Here is a 25,699-nt window from a genome sequence, read left to right on the forward strand (position 1 = left end):
AGAGTCAAGTCAGGAAGGAGCTGGTGGGGTCGCTGGGGGCGTCGGTCAGTTAGAACATTAGAACACTCCATTCAGCCCAACAAAGCTCGCCAGTCCTATCCACTTATTTCTTCCAAAAAAACATCAAGTCGGATGTTCTAATGGAGTGTTTTAAGGTGGGGAGTCCCAGGAGAGCCGCTGTGGACTGGATGTGTGAATCTCCCTGATGTTCTTTTCCATTCCGTTTTAAAGCGGGGACACTTTTGTCACCACATTTTATGGACGAGTCTGCTGTTATTTAGTTTTCACTGAAGAAGAGGAGAGGAGCGCACCTTAGAAATGGCTGCTTTAAAGATCTGAAGGAATGTCCAGTTGTAATTGCTTAACGTTTGCCCTCTGAAAGTTGTTCCTTTTTTTTTGTGTCCTCCTCCCTCATTGTCGCACATACGCCCCCCCCCCCCGTCAGCACTTCAGCCTTGTTCTTGGTGGAGACACACCCGGCATGGAGAGCTGAGGACAGTCCCGAGTTGCCAAGCCGTGCCACCCCAGAGCTAATGATTAGCACTTGGCAAACACGCAGGCACAAACAGTGACAAAGGTCACAAAGCGCCACATCGCCGCCGCCTCCATTACAGCAGGAGACCCTCGGGCCAGCATGCTGCTGCCCCCGTTTGTCAGGCGTGGGGGTCCGAGAGCAGGTTTCATTGGGCTGCTGCATTGTGGGCAACTATTTTAACCCTTGAATAAACTCTTACAAATACATTCAATATTTCACTTTTCAAAGCAAAATGGCTATGAGGGGTAATTTAACTGAAATAAATTAAATGAATTTAAAATGCGTGTGCCAACAGGGAAATCTCCGGAGTTGGTGGCACGATTGGCACTCCAGCCACCGTAGAGAACCTCCATTCGCCATTCAAACTATTGTAGTGCTGAGGTGTCGGCTGTGCCCACAATGATGTCACCTGCCCAGCTGTCAGGCATCCACACTGCACTGACTGAAGTTGTGCCCCTTCTAGTAATGGGGTGGGGGTGGAGGCGAGTGGGCACAGACGCCGCCGATGATCTGGGTGTCACTTTGGCAGCAGAATATAAGAAGGGCAGGTCGACATTCTGTCTCCATGGCTCAAGATAAGACACGTCAGGGTATGGCACTTCACAAACATTTGTAGTAATGCATTTTATTTTCTGTAAATGTTTATGATGTGCCATCTGTTGGAATGTCAAGTGTAGTGCATTACAAAATGCACTAGAAATATATTCCAATAGTCGGTGAACTGCAAACATCAACACTAAAGTCTCCTTGATTACTTAGTCTTCAATCCAGTTTAGACCGGTAGCTCAGGTAGTTTGTAGTAATAAAATGCATTGCATTTGTCATTCCAACAGATGGTGCATCACAAACATCTGTAGTAATGCATTTAATTACAAATATTTGTGATGCACCATCTGTTGGAAGGACAAATGCAATGCATTTAATTATTACAAATGTTTGTGATGTACCATTTAATTATTACAAATGTTTGTGATGCACCATCTGTTGGAAGGACAAATGCAATGCATTTAAATTATTACAAATGTTTGTGATGTACCATCTGTTGGAAAGATAAACGCAATGCATTTATTACAAATGTTTGTGATGCACCATCTGTTGGAAAGACAAATGCAATGCATTTCATTACTACACGTTTGTGATGCACCATCTGTTGGAAGGACAAATGCAATGCATTTCATTACTACAAATGTTTGTGATGTACCATCTGTTGGAAAGATAAACGCAATGCATTTAATTATTACAAATGTTTGTGATGCACCATCTGTTGGAAAGACAAATGCAATTACTTTTATTACTATATGCATTAGAAAATACATTCCAATAGATGGTATGCTGTAAATATTAACATGGAGGTCTGCACTGATTACTTAGACAGCCAGCCTGCCCGGCTAGTAATGAGATTAAAGGGGCAGGGGGTCACAGCAGGACTTCAAGCCATCGTATCCAAGCTCACCAGCCACCAAACTGATGGTTGTTCTGCACTGTACTGCTTTAACAAACACCATGGACGCTGCAAATGTAACCAAAACACACAGAGAAAGGGACCTCCGACCCAACTCCCCAGTCCTCCTAAGGGGCCTGTGCCATCCCGGGGTGGGGGAGGGGGTCGATGCAGGAAATGCCCCTTTAGAGAAAGTGTTGACTTTTTTTTCCATACTTTTTTTTGTATTTTAGCTTATTAGAAAGAAAATGAATGGCAAGTACAGGTCAAGTAGCACACCTACTGGGGGGTCTTATGGGCCTGTAGATGGACCTTTCAAAGAAGACAAGACAACACGTTTGAATGAGTGTCCCATGATCAGCCACACTGGCTTTATTGAGAAGCACACCCGACAAACCACCGCTGGACGGCGTGGCACAAGAACCCCGGAGATGACGAAACGATGGCGGGTGGGCAGGCGTGGGGCCATTCATTCAGGCCTCACTATGGTGGCGAATCGCAAACTGAACCGTGAGCCTCCCACCCAAGCCCAACCCTCGGATGTCAGAGCGTCACCCAAAGCTGGAGTAGCACTGGCACAGAGCTGATTTAATAATTTAATACACAGAGGAGCAGGCGAGAGCAGCCAGGCTGTTTGCACATTTTGCGTTGTCGTGAGAAGTGACGCAGTGGTTTAGGAACCCAAATTTAAAGACTTGACCGTGTTGCTTAACAATCCCCCCCCCCCCAGCTATTAAAGAAGCCACAGTTCAGTGCAGTGCAGTGCGTGCATGCGAGTCCCAGGCGGAGGTCCGCTCAGTGGTAGCCCCACCACTTGTGCACGTAGAGGTCATCGTGGCCGGTCTCCAAACTCCTGTTGTGACATTCCTCCCAGCGCCCGACCTTCCCGTCCTCCACCACGATGAACTTCCACTCCACTTGGCCTTCTGGCAGCAGTGCCACGCAGTCGCTCCAAAAGCCGTCCTTCTCCTGCTTCAGGGGCACGTAGCTCTCCCAGTTGCCCAGTTCTTTACTGTTTCCAGTGACGGCGATCAGCTGGGATGGCAGGTGGGTGATGTAATGCACTCGGAAGGTGACCCCGACGTTCTGCTGCATGGGCGAAACGGCCGCCACTTTCTTTGCCAAGTGATCCGTCTCGGGGTCACACGAGGCGGTGGCAGCGGTGGTGGCAGCAGTGGCACTCTCTACCGCCACCTTGTTCTCCAGGTGAGCGTCGCAGGCGTCCTGTGCCTTCAGCCATTCGTTGTCATTCATGGTGGCCTCCATTATGCTGATCTCGGTTTTCTCGCTGCCACCGTCCCAGGCGGCCTTGACACCCGAGTCCGCGTTGGCGCTCTTCTTCCAGGCCCCGTCGCCGATTTCCTTCGACACTAAGTGATTTGCGGTGGGCAGTATGAAACATTCGCGCTCATCAGAGCCAGCAAAGACGTGGCGGACTTTAGCACTGGGCAGTAGAGGCTCGGTGTTGGGGTCACTGCAGGGGTGGTGCAGTCCCTCCTGGTTCACATCCTGGCTGCACGGGCGCTCGGTGGGCTCAGATGGCTTGCTGTTATCTTCCTGGGGTTCATCTGAAACACACAAGGAGCAAAATCAAATCTGAATGGCATACAAAGAGGAAAAAACGGTCAACTTCCGGACATTTCTGAATGCACAAATTTTAAATAATGGCTGCCAAAGCTGCCCTCTGTCGTCTGCTCAGGCTCTCCTCGTGCCCACCACACTGGCAGCGCTATGTGCTGCTTGTCTAACTACCCCATAAATAATGACTGCTTTTTGATTTACACTGTAAATGCCACAGGGGTTGGACGGGCATCCCAACCAGAAAAGTGGATGGTCCCTTACCAGACGGTAGGCTCCAAGCAGGCAGATGGGCATCCTGACCAGGAGAGAGGAAGAAACCAGACCTGGAGGTAATGGCTGGAGTGGATGGACGGACAGCCCACCAGAAGATGTTGCTGGGGGGATAACTTATCCCCAGTGACATGAAATGGCACGTATCGGCACCCATTTGGGAACCAGCAGGGAATGTTGGGAGATATAGTCCGGCAACACAACCCTGCTGGGGACCATGGGTGCCACCAGGGTGGGATGCTGTCGGGAGATGCACTCCTTAATAAATGGGACTTCCACATGACCTGGAAGTGCTTTCATTGGGTAGCAGCACTGGCACCGAAAGTACTGGACAGGAACTGTGATTTGGGAGGAGAGAGAGAGCTGCTGACACAAAGGGTGGAGCCTGGAGAAGAGAGAGAGAGAGCTGCTGACACAAGGGGTGGAGCCTGGAGAAGAGAGAGAGAGCTGCTGACACATGGGGTGGAGCCTGAAAGAGAGAGAGAGCTGCTGACACAAGGGGTGGAGCCTGGAGAAGAGAGAGAGAGAGCTGCTGACACATGGGGTGGAGCCTGAAAGAGAGAGAGAGAGAGCTGCTGACACAAAGGGTGGAGCCTGGAGAAGAGAGAGAGAGCTGCTGACATATGGGGTGGAGCCTGGAGAAGAGAGAGAGAGAGAGCTGCTGACACAAAGGGTGGAGCCTGGAGAAGAGAGAGAGAGAGCTGCTGACACAAGGGGTGGAGCCTGGAGAAGAGAGAGAGAGAGCTGCTGACACAAGGGGTGGAGCCTGGAGAAGAGAGAGAGAGCTGCTGACACATGGGGTGGAGCCTGAAAGAGAGAGAGAGCTGCTGACACAAGGGGTGGAGCCTGGAGAAGAGAGAGAGAGAGAGAGCTGCTGACATATGGGGTGGAGCCTGGAGAAGAGAGAGAGAGCTGCTGACATATAGGGTGGAGCCTGAAAGAGAGAGAGAGAGCTGCTGACACATGGGGTGGAGCCTGGAGAAGAGAGAGAGAGCTGCTGACACATGGGGTGGAGCCTGAAAGAGAGAGAGAGCTGCTGACACAAGGGGTGGAGCTTGGAGGAGAGACAGAGAGAGCTGCTGACACAAGGGGTGGAGCCTGGAGGAGAGAGAGAGAGCTGCTGACACAAGGGGTGGAGCCTGGAGGAGAGAGAGAGAGCTGCTGACACAAGGGGTGGAGTCTGGAGGACAGAGAGAGCTGCTGACACAAGGGGTGGAGCCTGGAAGAGAGAGAGAGCTGCTGACACAAGGGGTGGAGCCTGAAAGAGAGAGAGAGAGCTGCTGATATAAGGGGTGGAGCCTGAAAGAGAGAGAGAGAGAGCTGCTGACACAAGGGGTGGAGCCTGGAGGAGAGAGAGAGAACTGCTGACACAAGGGGTGGAGCCTGGAGGAGAGAGAGAGCTGCTGACACAAGGGGTGGAGCCTGGAGGAGAGAGAGAGCTGCTGACACAAGGGGTGGAGCCTGGAGGAGAGAGAGAGAGCTGCTGACACAAGGGGTGGAGCCTGGAGGAGAGAGAGAGAGCTGCTGACACAAGGAGTGGAGCCTGGAGGAGAGAGAGAAAGAGCTGCTGACACAAGGGGTGGAGCCTGAAAGAGAGAAAGCTGCTGACACAAGGGGTGGAGCCTGAAAGAGAGAGAGAAAGAGCTGCTGACACAAGGGGTGGAGCCTGAAAGAGAGAAAGCTGCTGACCCAAGGGGTGGAGCCTGGAGGAGAGAGAGAAAGAGTTGTTGACACATGGGGTGGAGCCTGAAGGAGAGGTTTAGCTGCAGGTGGGTGACCAGTTCTGATGGTGGGACGGCCGCTTCAGACATTAAGAAAGGCTTCTACGAATCCCATACCAGTTGGAATATAACAGAGACATATGCATGGCATTTGTTATCCCAACAGAAGGTGCATCACAAACATTTGTAGTAACGCATTTCATTCCTACAAGTTGGTGATGCGCCACTTGTTGGAATGACAAATGCAGTGCATTGTTTTATGGCATGGATTACCGAATACACTCCAACAGCTGGTCTCGAGACGAGGTCTCAGAAGGGGAGCACAGCTAGTCGTATCCTAAAGAATTAAAAATTAGATAACAAAGGCAAATAAAGAAAGTTGCAGCCTTTATGTTAATGTCCGACATGATGGTGTACTCATTAGGATATAATTAATTAAATAAGCCGAACACTTGGTGGGGGGGTGGGGGGGCAGAATGTAAATGACGAGGATGATGAAAATCCTAAAAAGACAACGCCATGTTCTCCCGAGGTGGCACAGCCTCCTAAACACGCTGGTCCTGTTAATGGCACTTGACTGGGATGTGCGGGTCCTCAGCCCTCCATTGGTCGACCAAGAACCTTTTCATGCCGGGGGTGGGGGGGCTCTTTGGGTGACAAAACAGAAACCCTGATAATGGAACACACCGTTTTCTTTCATTTTGAGTGTCAAATCAAGGACGCAGGCAAACAGATTGTCACTAAAGTTTAGTGACAAATGAAAGGCCGACTCACACACAGTGAACTCAGAGTATGCATCACCTCTGTGTGGTTAGCCTGTGCCCCCCCCCCATGTCCGTGTGTGTACCCTGTTGTGCTCACAAATTCTTAAAATCGGCCCCCCGGCAGTGACTGTGGTATATACACAAGTGCCCGACGACAGACGGGCACCCCATCCAGAGTAGATTAATGCCACGCTCGGGTATCGGTACCCCATAATTAATGAGCCCATCCCAGGTGGCACAGGCAAACACACACACGGTCAGGGTTTCTCCTAATAGGTGTTAACTTGCTTAAAAAAAGCCGAAGTCACAAAGATCTCGATTAATACCCAAAGGCGACAGGAGACTTCAACAATCGCGCCAGGAATATCGAAAATCACAGGTGAAAATAAGAACGAGGGTCTCGCTGATTGGGGTCTTCTCATCGACTCTGGTAGACGGCTGTCAGCTCATCATTAGTTGTGTTTAAATACGTCGAGTTACATTGTTAGGTACAGTACTTCTATTATTGTTATTGAAACTCCCCTTTGTGTCTCACTTTGTTACGGTACAAGTCAGTCCGCCATTTTCCAACCTAACACGGGGTCATGGGGTCTGCTGGTGCCAACTCAAAATACTGAAGGGGGGGGGGCGAGATGCTTTCAAAAAAGGGGTAAAACGGGGCGAATAAGGTTGGGACCTCCTGCACCTGGGGGCTACATTAGCGTTGCCAACACAGACGTGGGGAGAACATGCAAAGTGCACGCGCGCAGCGAGGACGCCAATCCTGACTTCTAAACTGACCCAAGACGTAGAGATTGCGAAACCTGCTTGCTACATTTAAAGAGTGTGCGAGCCAGTGGACTGGACCCCCCCCCCCCCAGATAAGCAGGACCTCGGGGGGGAAGGGGGATGGTTAACGCGCGCAGTTCCTCCTTTCATCGTCCTGCTCTGAAATGGCGACCCACGGGTCGAAGTCGCGGGGGGTTGAATCGGATTCACTGAAAAACCGACCCCCCCCAGTGGAGACTGAAAACGGCCGGGTTGTCCCTTCGGATTAGCAGCAGGGTGCCGTGCGCTTTAAGATCTGCATTTGAAAGCGCTGCGTTGTTTTCACCCCCACCTTAGTTTCATTTTGCAAAACGTACGCAATTAAAAATCTCCAGGCTGGCGACGTGGTTTGCGAAACTGCGATCGTTACTGCCGTCGGTGTGTCTCAATAGTCCTGTGCCTTTGTTTAACATGCTGGGGGCTTTCACTACACGTCCATTTAAACTGCCCGACTCCTTTTACCGAAAACGTGCATCGGGAGACACTCGTGGGCTCATCAAACACAATTTATGACGAGCGCGTGGAGTGGCAGGGCGACGACGATGATGATGATGACAGTAAAACATTTGGCTTCTCCTTTCTCTTTGAGCTCGTGACAAGAGTTATTTAGTGACGGTAAACGCGACCCAAACGAAAAAGAAAATGAAGACGACCAAATGGAGCGGTGGGGGCTCAGCAGGGCAGAACTCCTAGAAGTGCCCGGACAGGCGCAAAGAACGCGCAGAGCCCCCCCAGTGCTGACTGCGACTTCCTACACCCTGCCTTGCGTTTCCTTTAGCAAGGATTTGGGGATGATCAGCCGGCTGCACGCTCAGGTATGCCCGACTAGCACAAGGAGTTGGAGTTGAAGTTGCCCCCCCCCCCATTTCACGTTCATCCCAGCTTCGTATCGCCACCTTAACCTGGAAAGCGCCTCGCTGGCGGTGCATGCGCAGTGCTTTCACAGCGCTATATCAGCGATCTGGAAATCGATCGGGGACTCTTACCTGTTGCGTTGCCGTCTCTGAAGAAGCTCATGTCGGCCGCTGCGTCGCCCTTGGTGGCCACCGGCTCTCCATCTCCGTGTCCCGGGCTTCGGTTACCGAGCACGTTCTTCAGCACTATGAACAAAACCCAGGCGGTGAGCACCACGAGCGTGCCGAGAAGCAGATAAACGTCGTATCCACCGAGCATTTCGTCGGGGGTCAAAGCGCCCGTGTTACACGCAGCGGAGAGCCACTGAGCGGACTGGCGTCACTCGGCCTTTAGCGCAGCTAGGGAGCTGCCGAAGTGAACAGAGGGGGCGCCAGTGAGCAGCTCGAGCGAGCTTTGACGATCTTAGCCGAGCGGCGCTCACCGGCAGAGCAGCCCAGTTAAAGCCACACAGCCGCGGGCGCCGCTCAGCGACAGTAAAATCAATCATCTCAGGGAATGGCGGAGGATCTGGAGGCGCAGCTGGCGGCCCGGCTAGGGTGGGCTCCGTCGGGTAGGCTCGGGTTTAGTGGGGGAAACAACGGATTCTCGTAAATGGATGGATGAAAAGTCCTAATATCAGAGTAAAGTCACGTCCTGTCCTTAGTCCGGACACGTTGACCACTCTTTTGACCATATATGGAAAAGTATGTGTCCAAAACTGAAGGATAGAAATTAAAAGTGCAGAGAGCGACGCGAGGGGACAATGCGCTCGCCAATGGTGACACAAAGTGCCTGGTGCGCTTTTCACTTGAAGAATTGTTTACATCTCGCCTGAAGAAGGGGCCTGAGTTGCCTCGAAAGCTTGCATATTGTAATCTTTTTAGTTAGCCAATAAAAGGTGTCATTTTGCTTGGCTTTTCTCTACACTTGAAGAATTGAACACTTAAAACTTTGTAAGCCTGTCTGAAAACCTGTTTTCACTTTGGATTGATGGGCAAACATGTCAAACGTCTCCATCCATCCATTTTCCAACCCTCTGAATCCGAACACAGGGTCACGGGGGTCTGCTGGAGCCAATCCCATCCAACACAGGGCACATGGCAGGAACCAATCCTGGGCAGGGTGCCAACCCACCGCAGGACACACACAAACACACCCACACACACTCGGGCCAATTTAGAATTGCCAGTTCACCTAACCTGCATGTCTTTGGACTGTGGGAGGAAACCCACGCAGACACGGGGAGAACATGCAAACTCCACGCAGGGAGGACCCGGGAAGCGAACCACAGGTCCCCAGGTCTACCAACTGTGAGGCAGCAGCGCTACCCACTGTGCCGCCCCAAACGTCTCCTTTTAAAATGAAATCTACCGCACCATAAAGCCTGCCGAGGGTATGGTGAATTGTGCTCTGCTACTCAGGTGCTTCAAGCTTGTAGAGTTCATTCCATTTCCCTTTCCACGAGTAGCAGCTTAATTGACGCCTTACTTCTGTGGATGATGGGCCACAAATGCGCGAATGTCAGAAGCTGGTTAGCTCCATGGGAGGCATGGTGGCGCAGTGGTTAGCCCTGCTGGCTCACAGCGCTGGTCTCATGGCATCATGCCTTGGCCTCAGTTGCTGCCCGTGTGGAGTTTTTCTCTTTTTTTTTTGTGGTGGGTTTCCCTGCAGTGTCCCGAGACACGAATGTTAGGTGATTTGGTGACCCCCGGGTGGGTAGATATGCGTGAGAGTGCGATTAGCAAACACATTTGGCACTGACTTCCATCTTGCAGCCCCTGCTGTAGTTGTAGTCATTGATTTTCTTCAGCTGTGACCTGGACACCTGGGTGAGAAGGTGGATGGATGTCTTACTGCCGTGGGAGAAGAATGGCAGCCTGTCCCTGAGAGTTTCTAGCCCTTGGGCAGGACAGGGTTAGCCTCCATCCTCTTAGGATTCTTTGCAAGTTCAGACAATCAACGGCTTGAAGTTTTGTCCCTTTAATGAACTTTCACATGCAGAGTGTGTGAATTGTGCTTGGCCGGTTAGATACGTATAGGAGAAGCACCTGTGGATTGGAAAGTTGCAAATGTGACCCCAATCTACAAGAAGGGAGACCAAATGGAGCCTGGCAATTAGAGATCAATAAGTCTATAAAGTGCAAAATTATGGAAAGAATAATTTATAAGTAAGTTAGAATGTCTGTCCGGGCCTCGCTTGTGTAACGCCCAGCTGATTTATGTGAAGTTTGGTAAGTACAGCCACTCAGCCAATGGAACACCTGCCCACCTGCTAATCCGTCCAATCATCTAATCAGCCAATCACGTGGCAGCACTGCAGTGCATCAGACCCTACAGATACAGGTCAGGTGCTTCAGTTCATGTTAACGTCAAGCACCAGACTGGGGAGAATGATGTGAGGTCAGTAATCCGGAGCGTGGCATGAGTGTTGGTGGCAGACAGACTCGTCTGAGTGCTTTTGGAACTGCTGGGATTTTCACACCCACCACTGTCTCGGGAGTTTACTCAGAATGGTATGAAAAAACCATTGGTTTGAATGGTCTGACAGGCCACGGTCACTCAGATGACTACTTGGCACCACTGGGGTGAGCTGAAAAGCAGCTAAGAACACACAACACATCCATGCTTGAGGCTCATGGGCTACAAGAGCAGACGACCACGTTGGGTGCCACTCCTGTGAGCCGAGAAGTGAAAGCTGAGGCTACAGTGGGCATAGGGTCACCAAAACTGGACTGATGAAGACTGTAAAAAAATGTCACCTGGCCTGATGAATCAGAAAAGCCAGCATGAATCCATGCAGCCAACTCGCCTTGTGTCAGCGTCCAGGCTGGCGCTGTAATGGTGTGTGGAATGTTTTTGTGGCACACTTTGGGCCCATTCATTTCAAATAATCATTTCTTGAAGGCCACCACTTGTTGGAATGTTGGTGGCTGGTCATGTGCATCCCTTCATGGCCACACTTTAGCCATCTGTCTATTGGCACCCTCCAGCAGAATAATCCACCACATGGCACAAAGCAAAAGGGCATCTCAGACTGGTTCAGTGGACATGACGAGGAGCTCCGTGTTCTTCAGAATACCTCTGAGATGTGGTAGAACATGAGATTGGCAGCATGAGGGGAGGGGGGGGGAGGGGTTCCTGTCCCAGTTAGCACAGGGCACAAGGTAGCAAAAAACCCTGGACAGGGTGCCAGTCTGTCACAGGGCAAGCAAATACGTACACTAAACACACACAGCGTTGCCCATTCACCTGAACACAGAACACAGGGAGAACATGCAAACTCCATGCAGAGCAGACCCGGGACGTGAACCCCAGTCAGGGGGCCGTCTTACCAGCATCATAAGCCCCGGGCAAACTTTTAATAGGAAACCAAAAACATGCATAGGCATCAGAAACATCGTGGGCCCCTATGGCCCTGACCTCGGTCTCCTTACTCCAAGGCAGCAGCATTGACCCTGTGCCGCTGTATTAGTACAGTGGTCCGAAGAATTTGCTCAGATAGAGTATGATCATCTTGGCCCCGTTTTTTTATGGGGGGCTTGGAGACGGATGTTTTAAGAGATCTTGCTGTACGAGTAATGTGACACATCATTTTCTTAGTCCCAAATCAAGGATGCTTGTAAACAGATTGTAATAAAAGTTTAGTGATAAATTAAAGGCAGACTGCCGTAGAACGTAGCGTATGCATCACCTCTGTGAAGTCAGCGTGTTCTCCCCAAGTCTGTTGGCTAGAAGCTCTAATCGGACCCCCAGCAGTCGTTGCTTGACGACAGATTGGCACCCCGTCCGAAGTCGATTCCCACCACGCTCTCAGTGCTGACAGAACGGGCACCAGTACCCAGTGAGCCATAGTAGAGAATTAAATAATAAATGAGTGAATCGAGCCCTACCGCAAACTCATCTTCGGCTCCTGTCGTGTCTCTCCGCTTTCGCAGCGCCCGTGCGTCGCCTCTGCTTCGGTAATTTCCGTCAAATCCCGCCACTAAGCCCGGAAGTGAGCCGCTCGGTTGTCTGGGTAACGCGAAGCGACGCCGCTGGTGCGGACGGAGACAACTTGCTAGTGGGCCGCTTCCTTCGCTTTTTTTGCTTGAGCAGAAAAGGTAAGTCGTTTCTGTAGTAAGAGTGCATAACGTGATTAAAAAATAATGTTAACAAGGGGAGGAACGGCGATTTAACGGCGGGGCTTGGTGTGCAGGCCGCGCAGCAGCGGCCTGGGGTGATTTGATCGATGTGCTGGAGCTCAGCGTGGCACTTGGCATTTGGAAGCCACGGTGCACCAGACGAGAATACCCAAATTTATGACTCGTGTATCGGGATTTGTAAGGACATCGTGGTTTACGATTAGGAAGCTCTGTAGAAACGAACGCGGTGGATGTTTGCTTCAGAGGACCGCTCTTTAATATCCGCTGCTCCTCCAAACAGCCATTCGTTTGGTTTGAAATGTGTCTTCTAATCTCACAGGTGAACGCCGTCTCCAAAGTGACAGCTGATCGTGTCATTCTGGTCTTTTTAACGTACAACGACGGACGCGCCGGTCCCCGGTTTTGTAGTTTGCTGGACGCGATGTCAATGCCACGCGTATTGCATTGTAACTGAAGTCCGTGGCAGTGTGATGGTCCGCGTTGTCTTATGGAGGACAGGGTTTGGAATATTCGAGAAATTACCAGGCGGCTTAAGTCCATCTCTAACCCAGGGCAGGTTTCCAAAGATTTCTGTTAACCATTGTCCAATAATCCTCCTCCTCCTCCTCCACATCAATTCTTGGGTGTGTTTTCAAGACTCCTTAATAATCATCATCATCATCATCATAATAATTCTGTACATTTATATTGTGCTTTTCTCACTACTCAATGCAGTACTCGTGTATTATAATCCCACCACTCAACACTGATGACCCTTTCGATCTTATACTGAACGACATTAGAAACTTCACAACAGAAGTAATGTTTCAAAAGTAATTAAAAATCAAATTTGACTTATTCTTGTTTTTGTTTTGTAAATAACGATATACTGTAGTTTTTCTCTTTCCTGTGCCTGTGCTGGGGTTATAAGACATGAGGACCCTCAAAGCGCTTCAGGGAGTGGGGAGCCACTGCAGCCAACACTCATTTGTGCAGCACCCACCTGGATGATGCGGCAGCAGCCATTTCTGCGCCAGTCTGCTCGTCACACATTGGCTGTTAGGTGGTGAGACAGGAGATGATTAGGGGGCCGTGATGGGTGATTTAGCCAGGACATCGGGATACACTCTACTCTTTATGAAGGATGCCATAGGGAGTCAGAATCTCAGGTTTATGTCTCTTCAGAAAGATGGCACTATTTTTACAGTACAGTGTACCCGTCACTTTGCTGGGGGCATTAGGATCCACACACAGAGCGCGGGGGTGAGCGCCCCCTGCTGGTCTCACCAGTGCCCCTTTCCAGCAGCATCCCAAGCTTTTCCTAGAAGTGCTGGCCGGGCCCGAACGGGTTTAACTTCAGGTGGGTGACCTCAGGTGGTATGGCTGCTGACTCCTTATCAGACTCCATGTGTGTCCCCCTTTCTGTTGGTGGCAGGTCCTCCCTAGTGGCTGAAGGTTGGAGTGTCCATAAGCTTCAAGAGCAAGACATCTTTGATTCTGTGTGGTCTACCTGCTTGCTTATTTCACTCCTCTCAATTAAATGAACTTCTCTTCTTGTTTTAACTTTGCAGTGATTCTGAACATGGCGGTGTACTTCGATCACCGCATCGAATCTCCAGATTCTGCAGGGTCTCCCATTCGGATCGCCTGGCACTCCACTTACCCGGTGCTTGCTGTCTCATCTGTTAATCCTGGCAATGGTGGCAGCGTAGATCTGTACCTGCAACAGGTAAGAAGAGGCAGGCGTCCATAACAAGTTATCCACAGCAAGACTAAGTGGCCTTGACTTCAGATACTGCAGCAGTTCTCTCTGCGTTATTTGGTGTTGTTTTGTTTGTTTTCAGAATTCTTTTTTTCTTCATTTTAAAGGCTGATCCCTAAACATTGAAACTTGGAAGCTGATGTCTTCATTTATTCTCGGTTGTAATTATTTTATTTGCTGGTGTGGGCAAACAGTCGTTTTTTCCTCACTGGCAGCTTTTATGGGTTGTTGGTGGAAAAAGAGGCAAGGCTGGTTAGCAATCGCGCCCCCTGGTGTCCTGGAGTGGTAGCGCTCCTGAGAGGGTGACCCCCTGACACGCATGAGTGGCCCATCCTAAATCAAAGTATCAGAAATGAACAAAAGGTGACATTGAACTTGAATGGGAACCCCAGCCAGGGGAGTTGAGATGTGACACCAACGTTTGATTGATAGATAGATACTTTATTAATCCCAAGGGAAAATTCCCATACTCCAGCAGCAGCATACTGATAGAAACAATATTAAATTAAAGAGTGATAACAATGCAGGTATAACAGACAGTAACTTTGTATAATGTTAACGTTTACCCCCCCGGGTGGAATTGAAGAGTCACATAGTGTGGGGGAGGAACGATCTCCTCAGTCTGTCGGTGGAGCAGGATGGTGACAGCAGTCTGTCGCTGAAGCTGCTCCTCTGTCTGGAGATGATCCTGTTCAGTGGATGCAGTGGATTCTCCATGATTTACAGGAGTCTGCTCAGCGCCTGTCGCTCTGCCACAGATGTTAAACTGTCCAGCTCCATGCCTACAATAGAGTCTGCCTTCCTCACCAGTTTGTCCAGACGTGAAGTGTCCCTCTTCTTTATGCTGCCTCCCCAGCACACCACCGCGTAGAAGAGGGCGCTCGCCACAACCGTCTGATAGAACATCTGCAGCATCTTATTGCAGATGTTGAAGGATGCCAGCCTTCTAAGGAAGTATAGTCGGCCCTGTCTTCTCTTGCACAGATCATCATTATTGACAGTCCAGTCTAATTTATCATCCAGCTGCACTCCCAGGTATTTATAGGTCTGCACCATCTGCACACAGTCGCCTCTGATGATCACGGGGTCCATGAGTGGCCTGGTCCTCCTAAAATCCACCACCAGCTCTTTGGTTTTGCTGGTGTTCAGGTGTAGGTGGTTTGAGTCGCACCATTTAACAAAGTCCTTGATGAGGTTCCTATACTCCTCCTCCTGCCCACTCCTGATATGATAGCAGTGTCGTCAGCGAACTTTTGCACATGGCAGGACTCCGAGTTGTATTGGAAGTCTGATGTATGTTGGCTGAACAGGACCGGAGAAAGTACATTCCTCTGTGGCGCTCCTGTGCTGCTGACCATTTGTACATTTAGCTCATTTGTGCCAACGCTGACCAGTGCAGACCTTCAAGCTGTGAGACAGATGGTGATTTAAATTCCATATTTAATCCTGGGCCAGAAATGTGAAAGATTTTTACTGAAGGCTTGAAAGGTTTCTGTTCGTTACCATGGCTTGTCTTTTTAATAAACTATTTTGCTGTCTGTTTAATTTAGGGTGAGCATGTTGACCACGGGCATATCGAGCGACCTTTTCAGCCTTCGTTACTGCGCTGGCATCCTAGCAGACAGACTTTGGCAGTGGGCTGGGAAACGGGCGAAGTGCTGCTGCAGAGCCAGCCAAATGGTGACGTCTCCTCGCTGGCCGGCGTCCACAGATCTTGCATCACCGTACTGGAGTGGAGCAGCAATGGAGGCTACCTGGTTTCTGGGGACAAGGTGTGTAATTCATTATTACAAATCGGTAACTCTGGACACACATCTGCTGTAAGGTGCATTGTACATATGTATTGTTGTGTATTTTTTAATTTTGTGTTTCTACTGGTTGAGTATCGCTAATCCAAAATGTCAGGGAGCAGAAGTTCAGTGCGATGTAAAAGTTTGGGCACCCCTAATAAAACAACACTGTATCAATTTATAACTTGCTAAGCTTTTGAGGCAGCAACTTCGTTTTAACATATTTTATGCCTTATGGAAACGGCAACATTTCAGTAGTGAAATACTTTTTATTGGACCAATAGGACCAATTTAATGTGCAATTAAACAAAAATAGACAGGTGCCTAAATTTTGGCACCTCAAAAGGAATAATCCCATCAATATTTACTCGAGCCCCCTTCTGCTGAAAGCAGTTTGTAATTTGCAGACGTGTCCAGTTTTCCTAACGAAATCGGAGCACTTGACGGCACTCCTAACTGCAATATGGGCACCGAGCGAGAATGAAGCTGCTTTTGTTAACTGTAAGCAGTGACATCCCATTAGCACACAAGTCATCTGAGATGTCCAGCTGAGACTGACGTACGTCTTGACTTTGTGCCCTGGGTCACCCTAGTTCAGACAAACGTGAGGGTGCCATATGTGGTGGCAGGCTTGATGATGAGGTAACTGGCTGAAACCTCAGATCATCATGTGACCTTCACTGCTCATCATAGCAGCAATCCTGTTATTACAGTCCATCCAGAAAGTATTCACAACACATCATCACTTTTTCCACATTTTGTTATCTTACAGCCTTATTCCAAAATGAATTAAATTCATTTTTTTCCTCAGAATTCTACACACAACACCCCATAATGACAACATGAAAAAAGTTCATTTGAGGTTTTTGCACATTTATTAAAAATAAAAAAACTGAGAAATACCATGTCCATAAGTATTCACAGCCTTTGCTCAATACTTTGTTGATGCACCTTTGGCAGCAATTCCAGCCTCAAGTCTTGTTGAATATGATGCCACAAGCTTGGCACACCTATCCTTGGCCAGTTTGGCCCATTCCTCTTTGCAGCACCTCTCAAGCTCCATCATGTTGGATGGGAAGCGTCGGTGCACAGCCATTTTAAGATCTCTCCAGAGATGTTCAATCGGATTCAAGTCTGGGCTCTGGCTGGGCCACTCAAGGACATTCACAGAGTTGTCCTGAAGCCACTCCTTTGATATCTTGGCTGTGTGCTTAGGGTCGTTGTCCTGCTGAAAGATGAACCGTCGCCTCAGTCTGAGGTCAAGAGCGCTCTGGAGCAGGTTTTCATCCAGGATGTCTCTGTACATTACTGCAGTCATCTTTCTCTTTATCCTGACTAGTCTCCCAGTTCCCCACAGCATGATGCTGCCACCACCATACTTCACTGTAGGGATGGTATTGGCCTGGTGATGAGCGGTGCCTGGTTTCCTCCAAATGTGATGCCTGACATTCACACCAAAGAGTTCAATCTTTGTCTATTCAGATCAGAGAATTTTCTTTCTCATGGTCTGAGAGTCCTTCAGGTGCCTTTTGGCAAACTCCATGTGCCTTTTACTAAGGAGTGCCTTCTGTCTGGCCACTCTACCATACAGGCCTGATTGGTGGATTGCTGCAGAGATGGTTGTTCTTCTGGAAGGTTCTCCCCTCTCCACAGAGGACCTCTGGAGGTCTGACAGAGTGACCATCGGGTTCTTGGTCACCTCCCTGACTAAGGCCCTTCTCTCCCGATCACTCAGTTTAGATGGCCGGCCAGCTCTAGGAAGAGTCCTGGTGGTTTCGAACTTCTTCCACTTACGGATGATGGAGGCCACTGTGCTCATTGGGACCTTCAAAGCAGCAGAGATTTTTCTGTAACCTTCCCCAGATTTGTGCCTCGAGACAATCCTGTCTCAGAGGTCTACAGACAATTCCTTTGACTTCATGTTTGGTTTGTGCTCTGACATGAACTGTCACTGTGGGACCTTCTATAGACAGGTGTGTGCCTTTCCAAATCATGTCCAGTCAACTGAATTTACCACAGGTGGACTCCAATGAAGCTGCAGAAACATCTCAAGGATGATCAGGGGAAACAGGAGGCACCTGAGCTCAATTTCGAGCTTCACGGCAAAGGCTGTGAATACTTATGGACATGTGCTTTCTCAATTTTTTTATTTTTAATAAATTTGCAAAAATCTCAAGGAAACTTTTTTCATGTTGTCATTATGGGGTGTTGTGTGTAGAATTCTGAGGAAAAAAATGAATTTAATCCATTTTGGAATAAGGCTGTAACATAACAAAATGTGGAAAAAGTGATGAAGCGCTGGGAATACTTTCCGGATGCGCTGTACCCGTTCAAACTCTGGCACCTTAGCAGAAGGCACTACAATCGATGTTTGATCTACACTGCCCGACTCCGCGCCCACACAGCAGTTTTAACGGTGCCACACAGCACTTTTCAAGTGCCATCCTGGTGTTATCTCACTTCATGAGGTACAAAGCTCGTAGACTGTGTTTTCATGCTGCACAGGGTACCCATTGATTGTGCGTCATTTCCTTGCATCATTTAATGCTTTGCTGGACCCCCGGGTGGAGTGGTGGCTCTGAGGCTGGGGATCTGCACTGGTAATCGGAGGGTTGCTGGTTCAAATCCCTTCATTGGGCCCTTGAACAAGGCGCTTAACCTGTAGTTGCTCTGTCCTGGGTATGACGTTAATCAGCAAGCAGGGAGAACATGGGGGTTGTTGGCAGAATTGGCACTCCAGACACCATAAAAAACCTCCCACCGTTCCATTCCAACTGAACTGGTGTGGTGCTGAGGTGTCACCCGTTGTATGGCTGCACTGGGGTCCTAATCTGGGATCCTGAGTTGGTTTGTCATGTGGTGGGTGCAGCAATGCGCCGTATCAGCGCCTGCTCCTAACCGCTCGCTCTCTTGACCCCCCTCCCCACCCAAACCCACTGGATCACCTGTCATATGTCATTGCCTTGCAGCACTCTAAGCTTCACGGGGGGCTTCCCCAGCTCTGAAAGAACAGATCCGTTGTGGACTTGCACATTTGTTTGTTACGCACATCCACATATTTTTATGTTCAAATCCAAGTAACGTTTTTATAAAAGAGACCCCTGGTGTTGAATTTTCCACCTGTGGCGTCATATCAGCGCTCAGAAAGTGATACTCGGCCTGTCTCTATATTTATTTTTTCTTTCTACTCCTGGGTGTTGTGCAGGCAGCAGCCATTCACAGAAACTCCAAGTTCTCTGTTTTTCCTTTTTGTATATTGATTTTATTTCGCGAGTTTCTCCCTGATCCTAATGTCCACGATGTTTGGTATAGCGCTGTCGTTTTCTTTAATAACCAACAAATCGTTGTCCCTTTCAGTAAATCCTGTCATTCTTTCTTTTGTTCTGTCCGTCTTTCTGGCAGATGGGCGTCTTGGTGGTTTGGAAGGTGGATTCTCGTGGGCGGATTCAGGAAGCTCCAGTTGTTAAACACGACTACAAAATGCATTTGACACACTGCGTCATCCGACCTGTGCTACCTGGAGAGTAAGTACTGACCTGAGGAGCTCCAAGGGTCCCAGGATTGAGAGGGGGGACGTTTTACCATAATGGTGAGAAGGGGGTACACAACTAACAATGAAAGTGGCTGAGGCAAGAAAATGAGGTTTGAATCTCGGAAACACAGCCTCTTGATACTTCAAAAATTAAAAAGTAACTGCGTGAAATGTCTACTAGCCCCCCCCCCCCCCGCAGCCCGTTAGGAAGGAGTGGTGAAGTGATGGCCTGAGCTCATCCATCTGCTTTCAAGGAACACAACCTGTTGAGATGAGGTTGCTAAATCCTGAGGCGATTGACCTTCTTTACGCTTGCCTTGATCTCCACAAGTGTTTGCTTGACTTGTTCCTATCAAAGTGAGTAATGTGAGGACTGGGCTCAGACTTCGCCAGGAGAAGAGTGGCATGGAATCGATGCTTTACTGGCACAGGATGAAATCTCTGCAGATTCCAATCCCATGGATTCTCTAATCGTGTAACCCGTTTCGAGACACTCGCGGTCTAATCGCTCCTATTCATGGGTATGGTCCTGGCCGCGGGTCGTGGGATGGGGATGGGGACGGGGACGGATGCAGATTTCGTACATGTCCTATGCGTGACACGTTTTGATGCAGTCCCGGCCTGATGTTGCTCCCAGGACTGTAGTGTTCACTTATCGTTTTTCCGTTTCTGGCACACGAGAGGGTAGACTGTCAGTGCCTGATCCATGCGATTACCGTGCCCCTTGTGTTACTGTGGGTTACCTCCGCTCAGGGCTTAGTGACACCCACATTTGACAGTTGCTGCATTGAGAACAGTGCTTAGGGGGCTAACGCTCGATCTCGGTCATTTTGCCTTTTTGACGTGCACGTAATTGCGCCACAGTAAACCTTCAGGCGACCAAATTCAGCAGGCATATCACGGTGGCTCGGTCATGCAGTGCCACATGCATCATCTTCACTATTGGTGTCCAAAGTCTAATGACCAGTTCACGTTGTCATCGTTGTGACTTGAGTCAACTAACGGTTCAGTTTCAGTTTGTTCTAAAATTGGCTTTACAGCTTCTGGTTTACACGCCATCCTGTTTTGTTTGAAGGCTCCACCCCACTCATGAATATTGATGAGTTAAATTAGAGTGGCTAAAAACATAGGAATGTTCTGGATTTGTTGCAGCACAATGTTAATTTTTATCCACTAGATGGCAGCAGAATACATTTCTGAGAGTTTTTGGCTTAACACTGCAGCCTCGGGCTTAACCGTAGTTACATAGAATTACAAGCCTGAGTCAGGTAGGGCATCCACGACCCTCAAACGTAAAGAAGTGTTGCCCAAATGTAAAACTGAAGCTTCGGACTCTACGGTGTTATTTTTCATTGTCTTTTACAAAGGATGTTTTTTTATTTTTGTAAACGCAGGGTGTGCTTCTTGTTGCATTTACTTCCACCTTAGTGTCAAAGTGGTCGTCAGGCAGATGCTTGTGTTCCTAAACTTGTTCGAGTTGAGTGTCTCTTCTAATATCGATGCTAATCCTGTTTTCACTTACAACTGTAACCTTTGTTTTCCACACATTCACATTTAGACCCATTTGAGTTCTGACGTCTGCCGCTGCGTCTGCCCCATCTTGCCGCTCTTCTTCAGTAGTGGCTAGCAGCACAGCCTCGTCCGCATATCCGATGGTGTTTAGAAGTAACCCGTTTGTTGTTGTTCCTTCTCTTCTCTCTGATTTTGATTCTTGTATAACGTCCTCTGAATAAGTCATAATCCGAAGTGGCGACAGTGTGCGTCCTTCTGGTGCTCCTCTTGAGTTCAAATTCAGCCTTTTTTTTTTTTTACTTAACGCCCCCTCCCCCCCACCATAACCTATCATCCGTAGGGGAGGAGCGAAAGCTTTAGAACCCTCAAAAATTTCGACTGATCTCGATGATTTAGGGGACCCTAAAACTGAAAACATCGATATGTCAATGATGGGTGTGTGAGAGTTTCTTGAGGACGGTCCACAGTTAAAACGGCTGGACGGAAAAACACCAAAATCGAAACTTCAGCCTGTTATGAGACGACGAGGTGCTGGTTGGTTTTTGAGCAAAATCGTGCAAGAGAAAGAGGCCCTCGAGAGCAGGGGGTCCCCAACTCTGGTCCTGGCTGCAGGTTTGCCCTCTAACCCTTTTCTTAATTGCTGACAAGTTTATGCTGTGTGAGGGGTTCAGCCCGGACACAACCACACGGACACCAACTCTTCATACTAACACACGTTTATTGTTGAACTGATGTCCCCAAACACCAGTCCCGCACACAGCACAGTGCTCCCGCACTACAACACCCTTCCTCGGGCCTTTCACTGTCCGTGGGCCGCCTTTCCTTTCTTTACAGGAGCTTCGTTCTGCTCCCACTCCCGACTCTGGCCCCCTGATTGTAGGGAGGTGGCCCCTTTTATTCCCACCCGGATGTGCTCCAGGTGCCTGATGACACTCTTCCGCCTGGTGTGGCGGAAGTGCTGCCCTTGCACCCGGAAGTACTCCGGGCGTTTCTGGAAGGCTCTTCCTCCATTTTCCCAGGTGTGGCGGAAGTGAATGTTTCCCGGGCTCCATGAGGCGGTGGCCATGGGCCCCAATGGGCTTGAGCCTCCTTGCTCTTTTCCTGTGGTCCTCTCAATATCCAGGGCGGTTGCCCCCTTGTGGCCCGGGGGACATATACACCACCTCCCGGTCCTTCCAGGCATCCCGGCTGGGTCTGTCCCCCAGCCTCCTGTGACATCTGCTAACGATCTTCTTTCACCTTCATTTTAAATGACTCGATTCAGACCCCTGAATTGTTTTTTTGTTTCCTTAATTAGCAGCCAAACAATAATGAGACACAAAATGAGCCGACACACGACCACCTAACCCTGCGTCTATCACGCAATATCTGAAAATAAAGAAAGGTGAAGATCTCCATAAGGCTGATCTGCAAAACATCTTGACGGTGTTGTTAGAAAAACCAGAAAATCAACCGTTTCGGAAATGTCTGCTGTGGCAGAATGAGAGCGGCAACAGGCCATGGAATTAAATAATGGCTTTAATTAACAGCAAGAATCGGATCTCATTAAGGAACTGGTTGGAGTTTGAGGGCCCAATGTAGCTGGTCATCTGTCGGCTCGCTTTATATCTCATTTCTGTTGGGCTGCCATTTAAGGAAGAACAGAATCAATTCAGAGGACCGAATCCTTAAAAACAGGGCTAATAACATGAAGGAGAAAAGGCGTTCATTAGCAGTGAAAACTGATTAGGGAAAGGGTTAGAATGAAAACCTGCGGCCCTCCAGGAGTGGAGTTGGACACCCCTGTTCTAGAGGAACCCTCAAATACCGGAATTCTGCAATGACTTAGGAATTCTTCTTATCAATTACTACGACCAGAAAGATCAACATCAGAGTGGTGAATAATTACTGATCAGTTTGGGTAACTTGGCTCCGAGGGTGCAGAGTCCACTGACACTCACGTCCACAATATGAGTTTTCCTGACATTTCCAGTAGTTTTGCTGTCCAAACCCATTTGGAGTTAACTATTCAAAAGCTGATTGCGCTCTACTCAGTCAAATGCCTTTTTGAAATCTGTAAAGTGTTTGTGTCGAGGCTTACCTCAAACCAAAAAAAAAACAAACCTTTTATATATTAACACAAAATGAATCCACACGCCCGTACCTGTTAATTCTGATGTTTCCTTCACGGTAGGTGAGACGTGCTGCAGATTTTGGTGTGCACAGCTTTGGTGTAAAATTCATTTGTAATGTTTGGGTACAGGCGGGTTTAGACATAACTGTTGGGCTAAACTGGGACGCTTTTAATGACACCTCACATATGTCAGCACCTTTTAATGGGTTTCCATTTTGGGCAAATCATACCAGCTTGTCACCATTGCTGAATGCACAAACGGTTAACTGTTTAGCAAATGGGTCAGCAGACTTTGTGAATTTTTTTTTTTTTTTTTTCCCCAAAGCGCCTCACAAGTTGGTCTCTTTGTTTCAGGGATTTGGTGAAGCTGGCCCGTGCGGCTGTGAGCGGTGACGAGAACGCTTTGGACATGTTCAACTGGAAGAAGACCAGTAAGGGAGGCCAAAACAAGACGGCTTTGCAAGATACCCTGACTGTCTTCGCCAGTACCGATGATGGTAAATATTTCAAAATCAAAGAAAGTGTATATCTGTCTATCTCAGGGGTTCTCAGTGTCGGTCCTGGGGGCCCACTGTGGCTTCAGGTTTTTGTTCCAACCAGATTCCTAATCAGTGATAACATCTGATAACACTGAGCTCAATTAATTAGCAGACATTTTGTTTTCTCTTCACTTATTCTTCATTAAGAAAGCACCGCAGCATGTTTTACATTTATAAGACATTTAGGAATATTTCTGCTTTTGCTAGAGATTTAAATGCTTAACAACCTTTTGTTGATTTCATTCTATTTTGCCCTTTCTCTGTGCAGTTTGCTCCCTTCATTGTATCCTAATAATGACGACCAGCGGAGCAGACAGCCAGGCAAACAACAAGGCTGCAACTACTTCAGCGTTAGACCCACTAATTAGAAAATAATGAATTAATTAAACAATTAGAACACTCTGCAAAAAACAGAATGAAAATCAAGATGAAAATATTGTTAAAAAGAAAACAAAATGCATTATTCCAATATACCTGCTTGCTACATTTTAATATACCAAACTTAGTATCAATCTTTAATTATCAATCTTTAATATTGTTTTTGTATCAGTATGCTGCTGCTGGAGTATGTGAATTTCCCCTTGGGATTAATAAAGTATCTATCTATCTATCTATCTATCTATCTATCTATCTATCTATCTATCTATCTATCTATCTATCTATTATATAGTGACTTTCACATCTATCTATCTATTTATCTATTTATTATATAGTGCCTTTCCTATCTATCTAGCTATCTATCTATCTATCTATTAATTATATAGTGCCTTTCCTATCTATCTATCTAGCTATCTATCTATTATATAGTGCCTTTCACATCTATCTATCTATTATATAGTGCCTTTCACATCTATCTATCTATCTATTATATAGTGCCTTTCCTATCTATCTATCTATCTATCTATTATATAGTGCCTTTCACATCTATCTATCTATCTATCTATCTATCTATCTATCTATCTATCTATCTATTATATAGTGCCTTTCACATCTATCTATCTATTATATAGTGCCTTTCACATCTATCTATCTATTATATAGTGCCTTTCCTATCTATCTATCTATCTATCTATCTATCTATCTATCTATTATATAGTGCCTTTCACATCTATCTATCTATCTATCTATCTATCTATCTATCTATCTATCTATCTATCTATCTATCTATCTATCTATTATATAGTGCCTTTCACATCTATCTATCTATTATATAGTGCCTTTCCTATCTATCTATCTATCTATCTATCTATCTATCTATCTATCTATCTATCTATCTATCTATCTATCTAATTTGTACATTTTTCCCAAAACACAGAATTTGACAAATAACAGTTCACTTAATTAGCCCAGGACTCCAATTAAAAATAGAAGCTGGTTGGAACAAAAACCTGCAGCCACAGTGGGCCCCCAGGACCGACATTGAGAACCCCTGGTCTATCTATATGTACAGTCCAATGCCTGTCTGTCCGCTTTTCACAAGAAAACTACTTAACAGCTTTAGTTCGGGTTTTTTTCTTTTCTTTTCTATAATTTACTTGAACATTCCGGTTGATTTTGTGACTTCTCTCATCGTGCTAAGTATCAGAGTTCACTTACAGGAGCGACATATTCGTGTGAATCTGAGAGGGGGGGCAGGCCGAGGGGAGGGAGAGGCGGGACCTCAGGAATAGGGAGCTGGGCGGGGTCCTCCTCACTCACGCACCAGCCTCTGTCACTCTACTTCTCACCACATGTTGGAGTGCATCTTCCCTCCGCTTAGCTAGTGTTACCTGTTTATTGATTTTTAAAGTTTGTCCTGTTTCACTACTATGTGGGCGGAGCCGTGGGGGACAGCTAGTGTATATATAGAGATATAGAGATACGAGGTGTGATCAGAAAGTATGGTGAATGTTGATGCAGAGCGCCATCCAAGAGCAATGCAAAACAATTCAGTGCCAGTTCTGACAGGTCCATCCTAGAGCCGAGTTTGTGCCAAGTTTCCACTCGTTTGATGCTGTCAGTCGTTTGTGAGCCACTGTCCAGTTCAAGTGTGTTTTTCAAGTTTGTCGTTAGTAATGGATATTGAGCAACGCATTAACATGAAATTTTGTTTCAAATTGCTAAAAAGCTCAGGAAACCCATCAGATGTTAAAATCGGTGACACTGCACTGACAAGTAAGACTGTTTACAAGTGGTTTGATCAATTCCGTAATGGATCTGACTCGGTTGAAGATTGGAAAAGATCAGGACGTCCTTCAACATCAATAACCGAGGAAAATTTTGAAGCAGTTTCATTCTTCATCGTGACAACGCTTCTCGTCACACATCCCTTCTAGTA

The 25,699-nt window shown here is 47.8% G+C and overlaps 2 protein-coding genes across 4 annotated transcripts in view; one reads left to right on the top strand and one right to left on the bottom strand.

Annotated features, from left to right (window-relative positions):
* Positions 1-2,313: 2,313 nt before the first annotated feature.
* Positions 2,314-8,425, bottom strand: stbd1 (starch binding domain 1). 2 transcript variants are annotated; one of them, XM_028814032.2, is made up of 2 exons: positions 8,106-8,425; positions 2,314-3,544 (listed from the first exon to the last, which is right to left on the bottom strand). In XM_028814032.2, the coding sequence occupies exons 1-2, from the start codon at positions 8,290-8,292 to the stop codon at positions 2,772-2,774; spliced, it is 960 nt and encodes a 319-aa protein (XP_028669865.1). In that variant the 5' UTR covers positions 8,293-8,425; the 3' UTR covers positions 2,314-2,771. The 2 variants fall into 2 exon arrangements, with proteins under 2 accessions (XP_028669865.1, XP_051790236.1); XM_051934276.1 differs by having other exon boundaries at positions 2,314-3,529; positions 8,100-8,425.
* ift140 (intraflagellar transport 140 homolog (Chlamydomonas)) overlaps positions 7,911-25,699 on the top strand; it is a 115,483-nt gene continuing 97,694 nt past the window's right edge. Inside the window, exons 1-5 of one of the 2 annotated variants that reach the window (XM_028814027.2) lie at positions 7,911-7,934; positions 13,706-13,863; positions 15,447-15,668; positions 19,089-19,210; positions 23,198-23,340. In XM_028814027.2, coding sequence (XP_028669860.1) covers positions 13,717-13,863; positions 15,447-15,668; positions 19,089-19,210; positions 23,198-23,340 — 634 coding nt within the window. In that variant the 5' untranslated portion in view covers positions 7,911-7,934; positions 13,706-13,716. Of the gene's footprint in view, positions 7,935-11,995; positions 12,114-13,705; positions 13,864-15,446; positions 15,669-19,088; positions 19,211-23,197; positions 23,341-25,699 lie in introns of those variants that run through there. The other variant, XM_028814026.2, reaches the window with a different exon arrangement.

This window comes from Erpetoichthys calabaricus, chromosome 11 (genome assembly GCF_900747795.2).
Source record: "Erpetoichthys calabaricus chromosome 11, fErpCal1.3, whole genome shotgun sequence".
Lineage (NCBI taxonomy): Eukaryota > Metazoa > Chordata > Cladistia > Polypteriformes > Polypteridae > Erpetoichthys > Erpetoichthys calabaricus.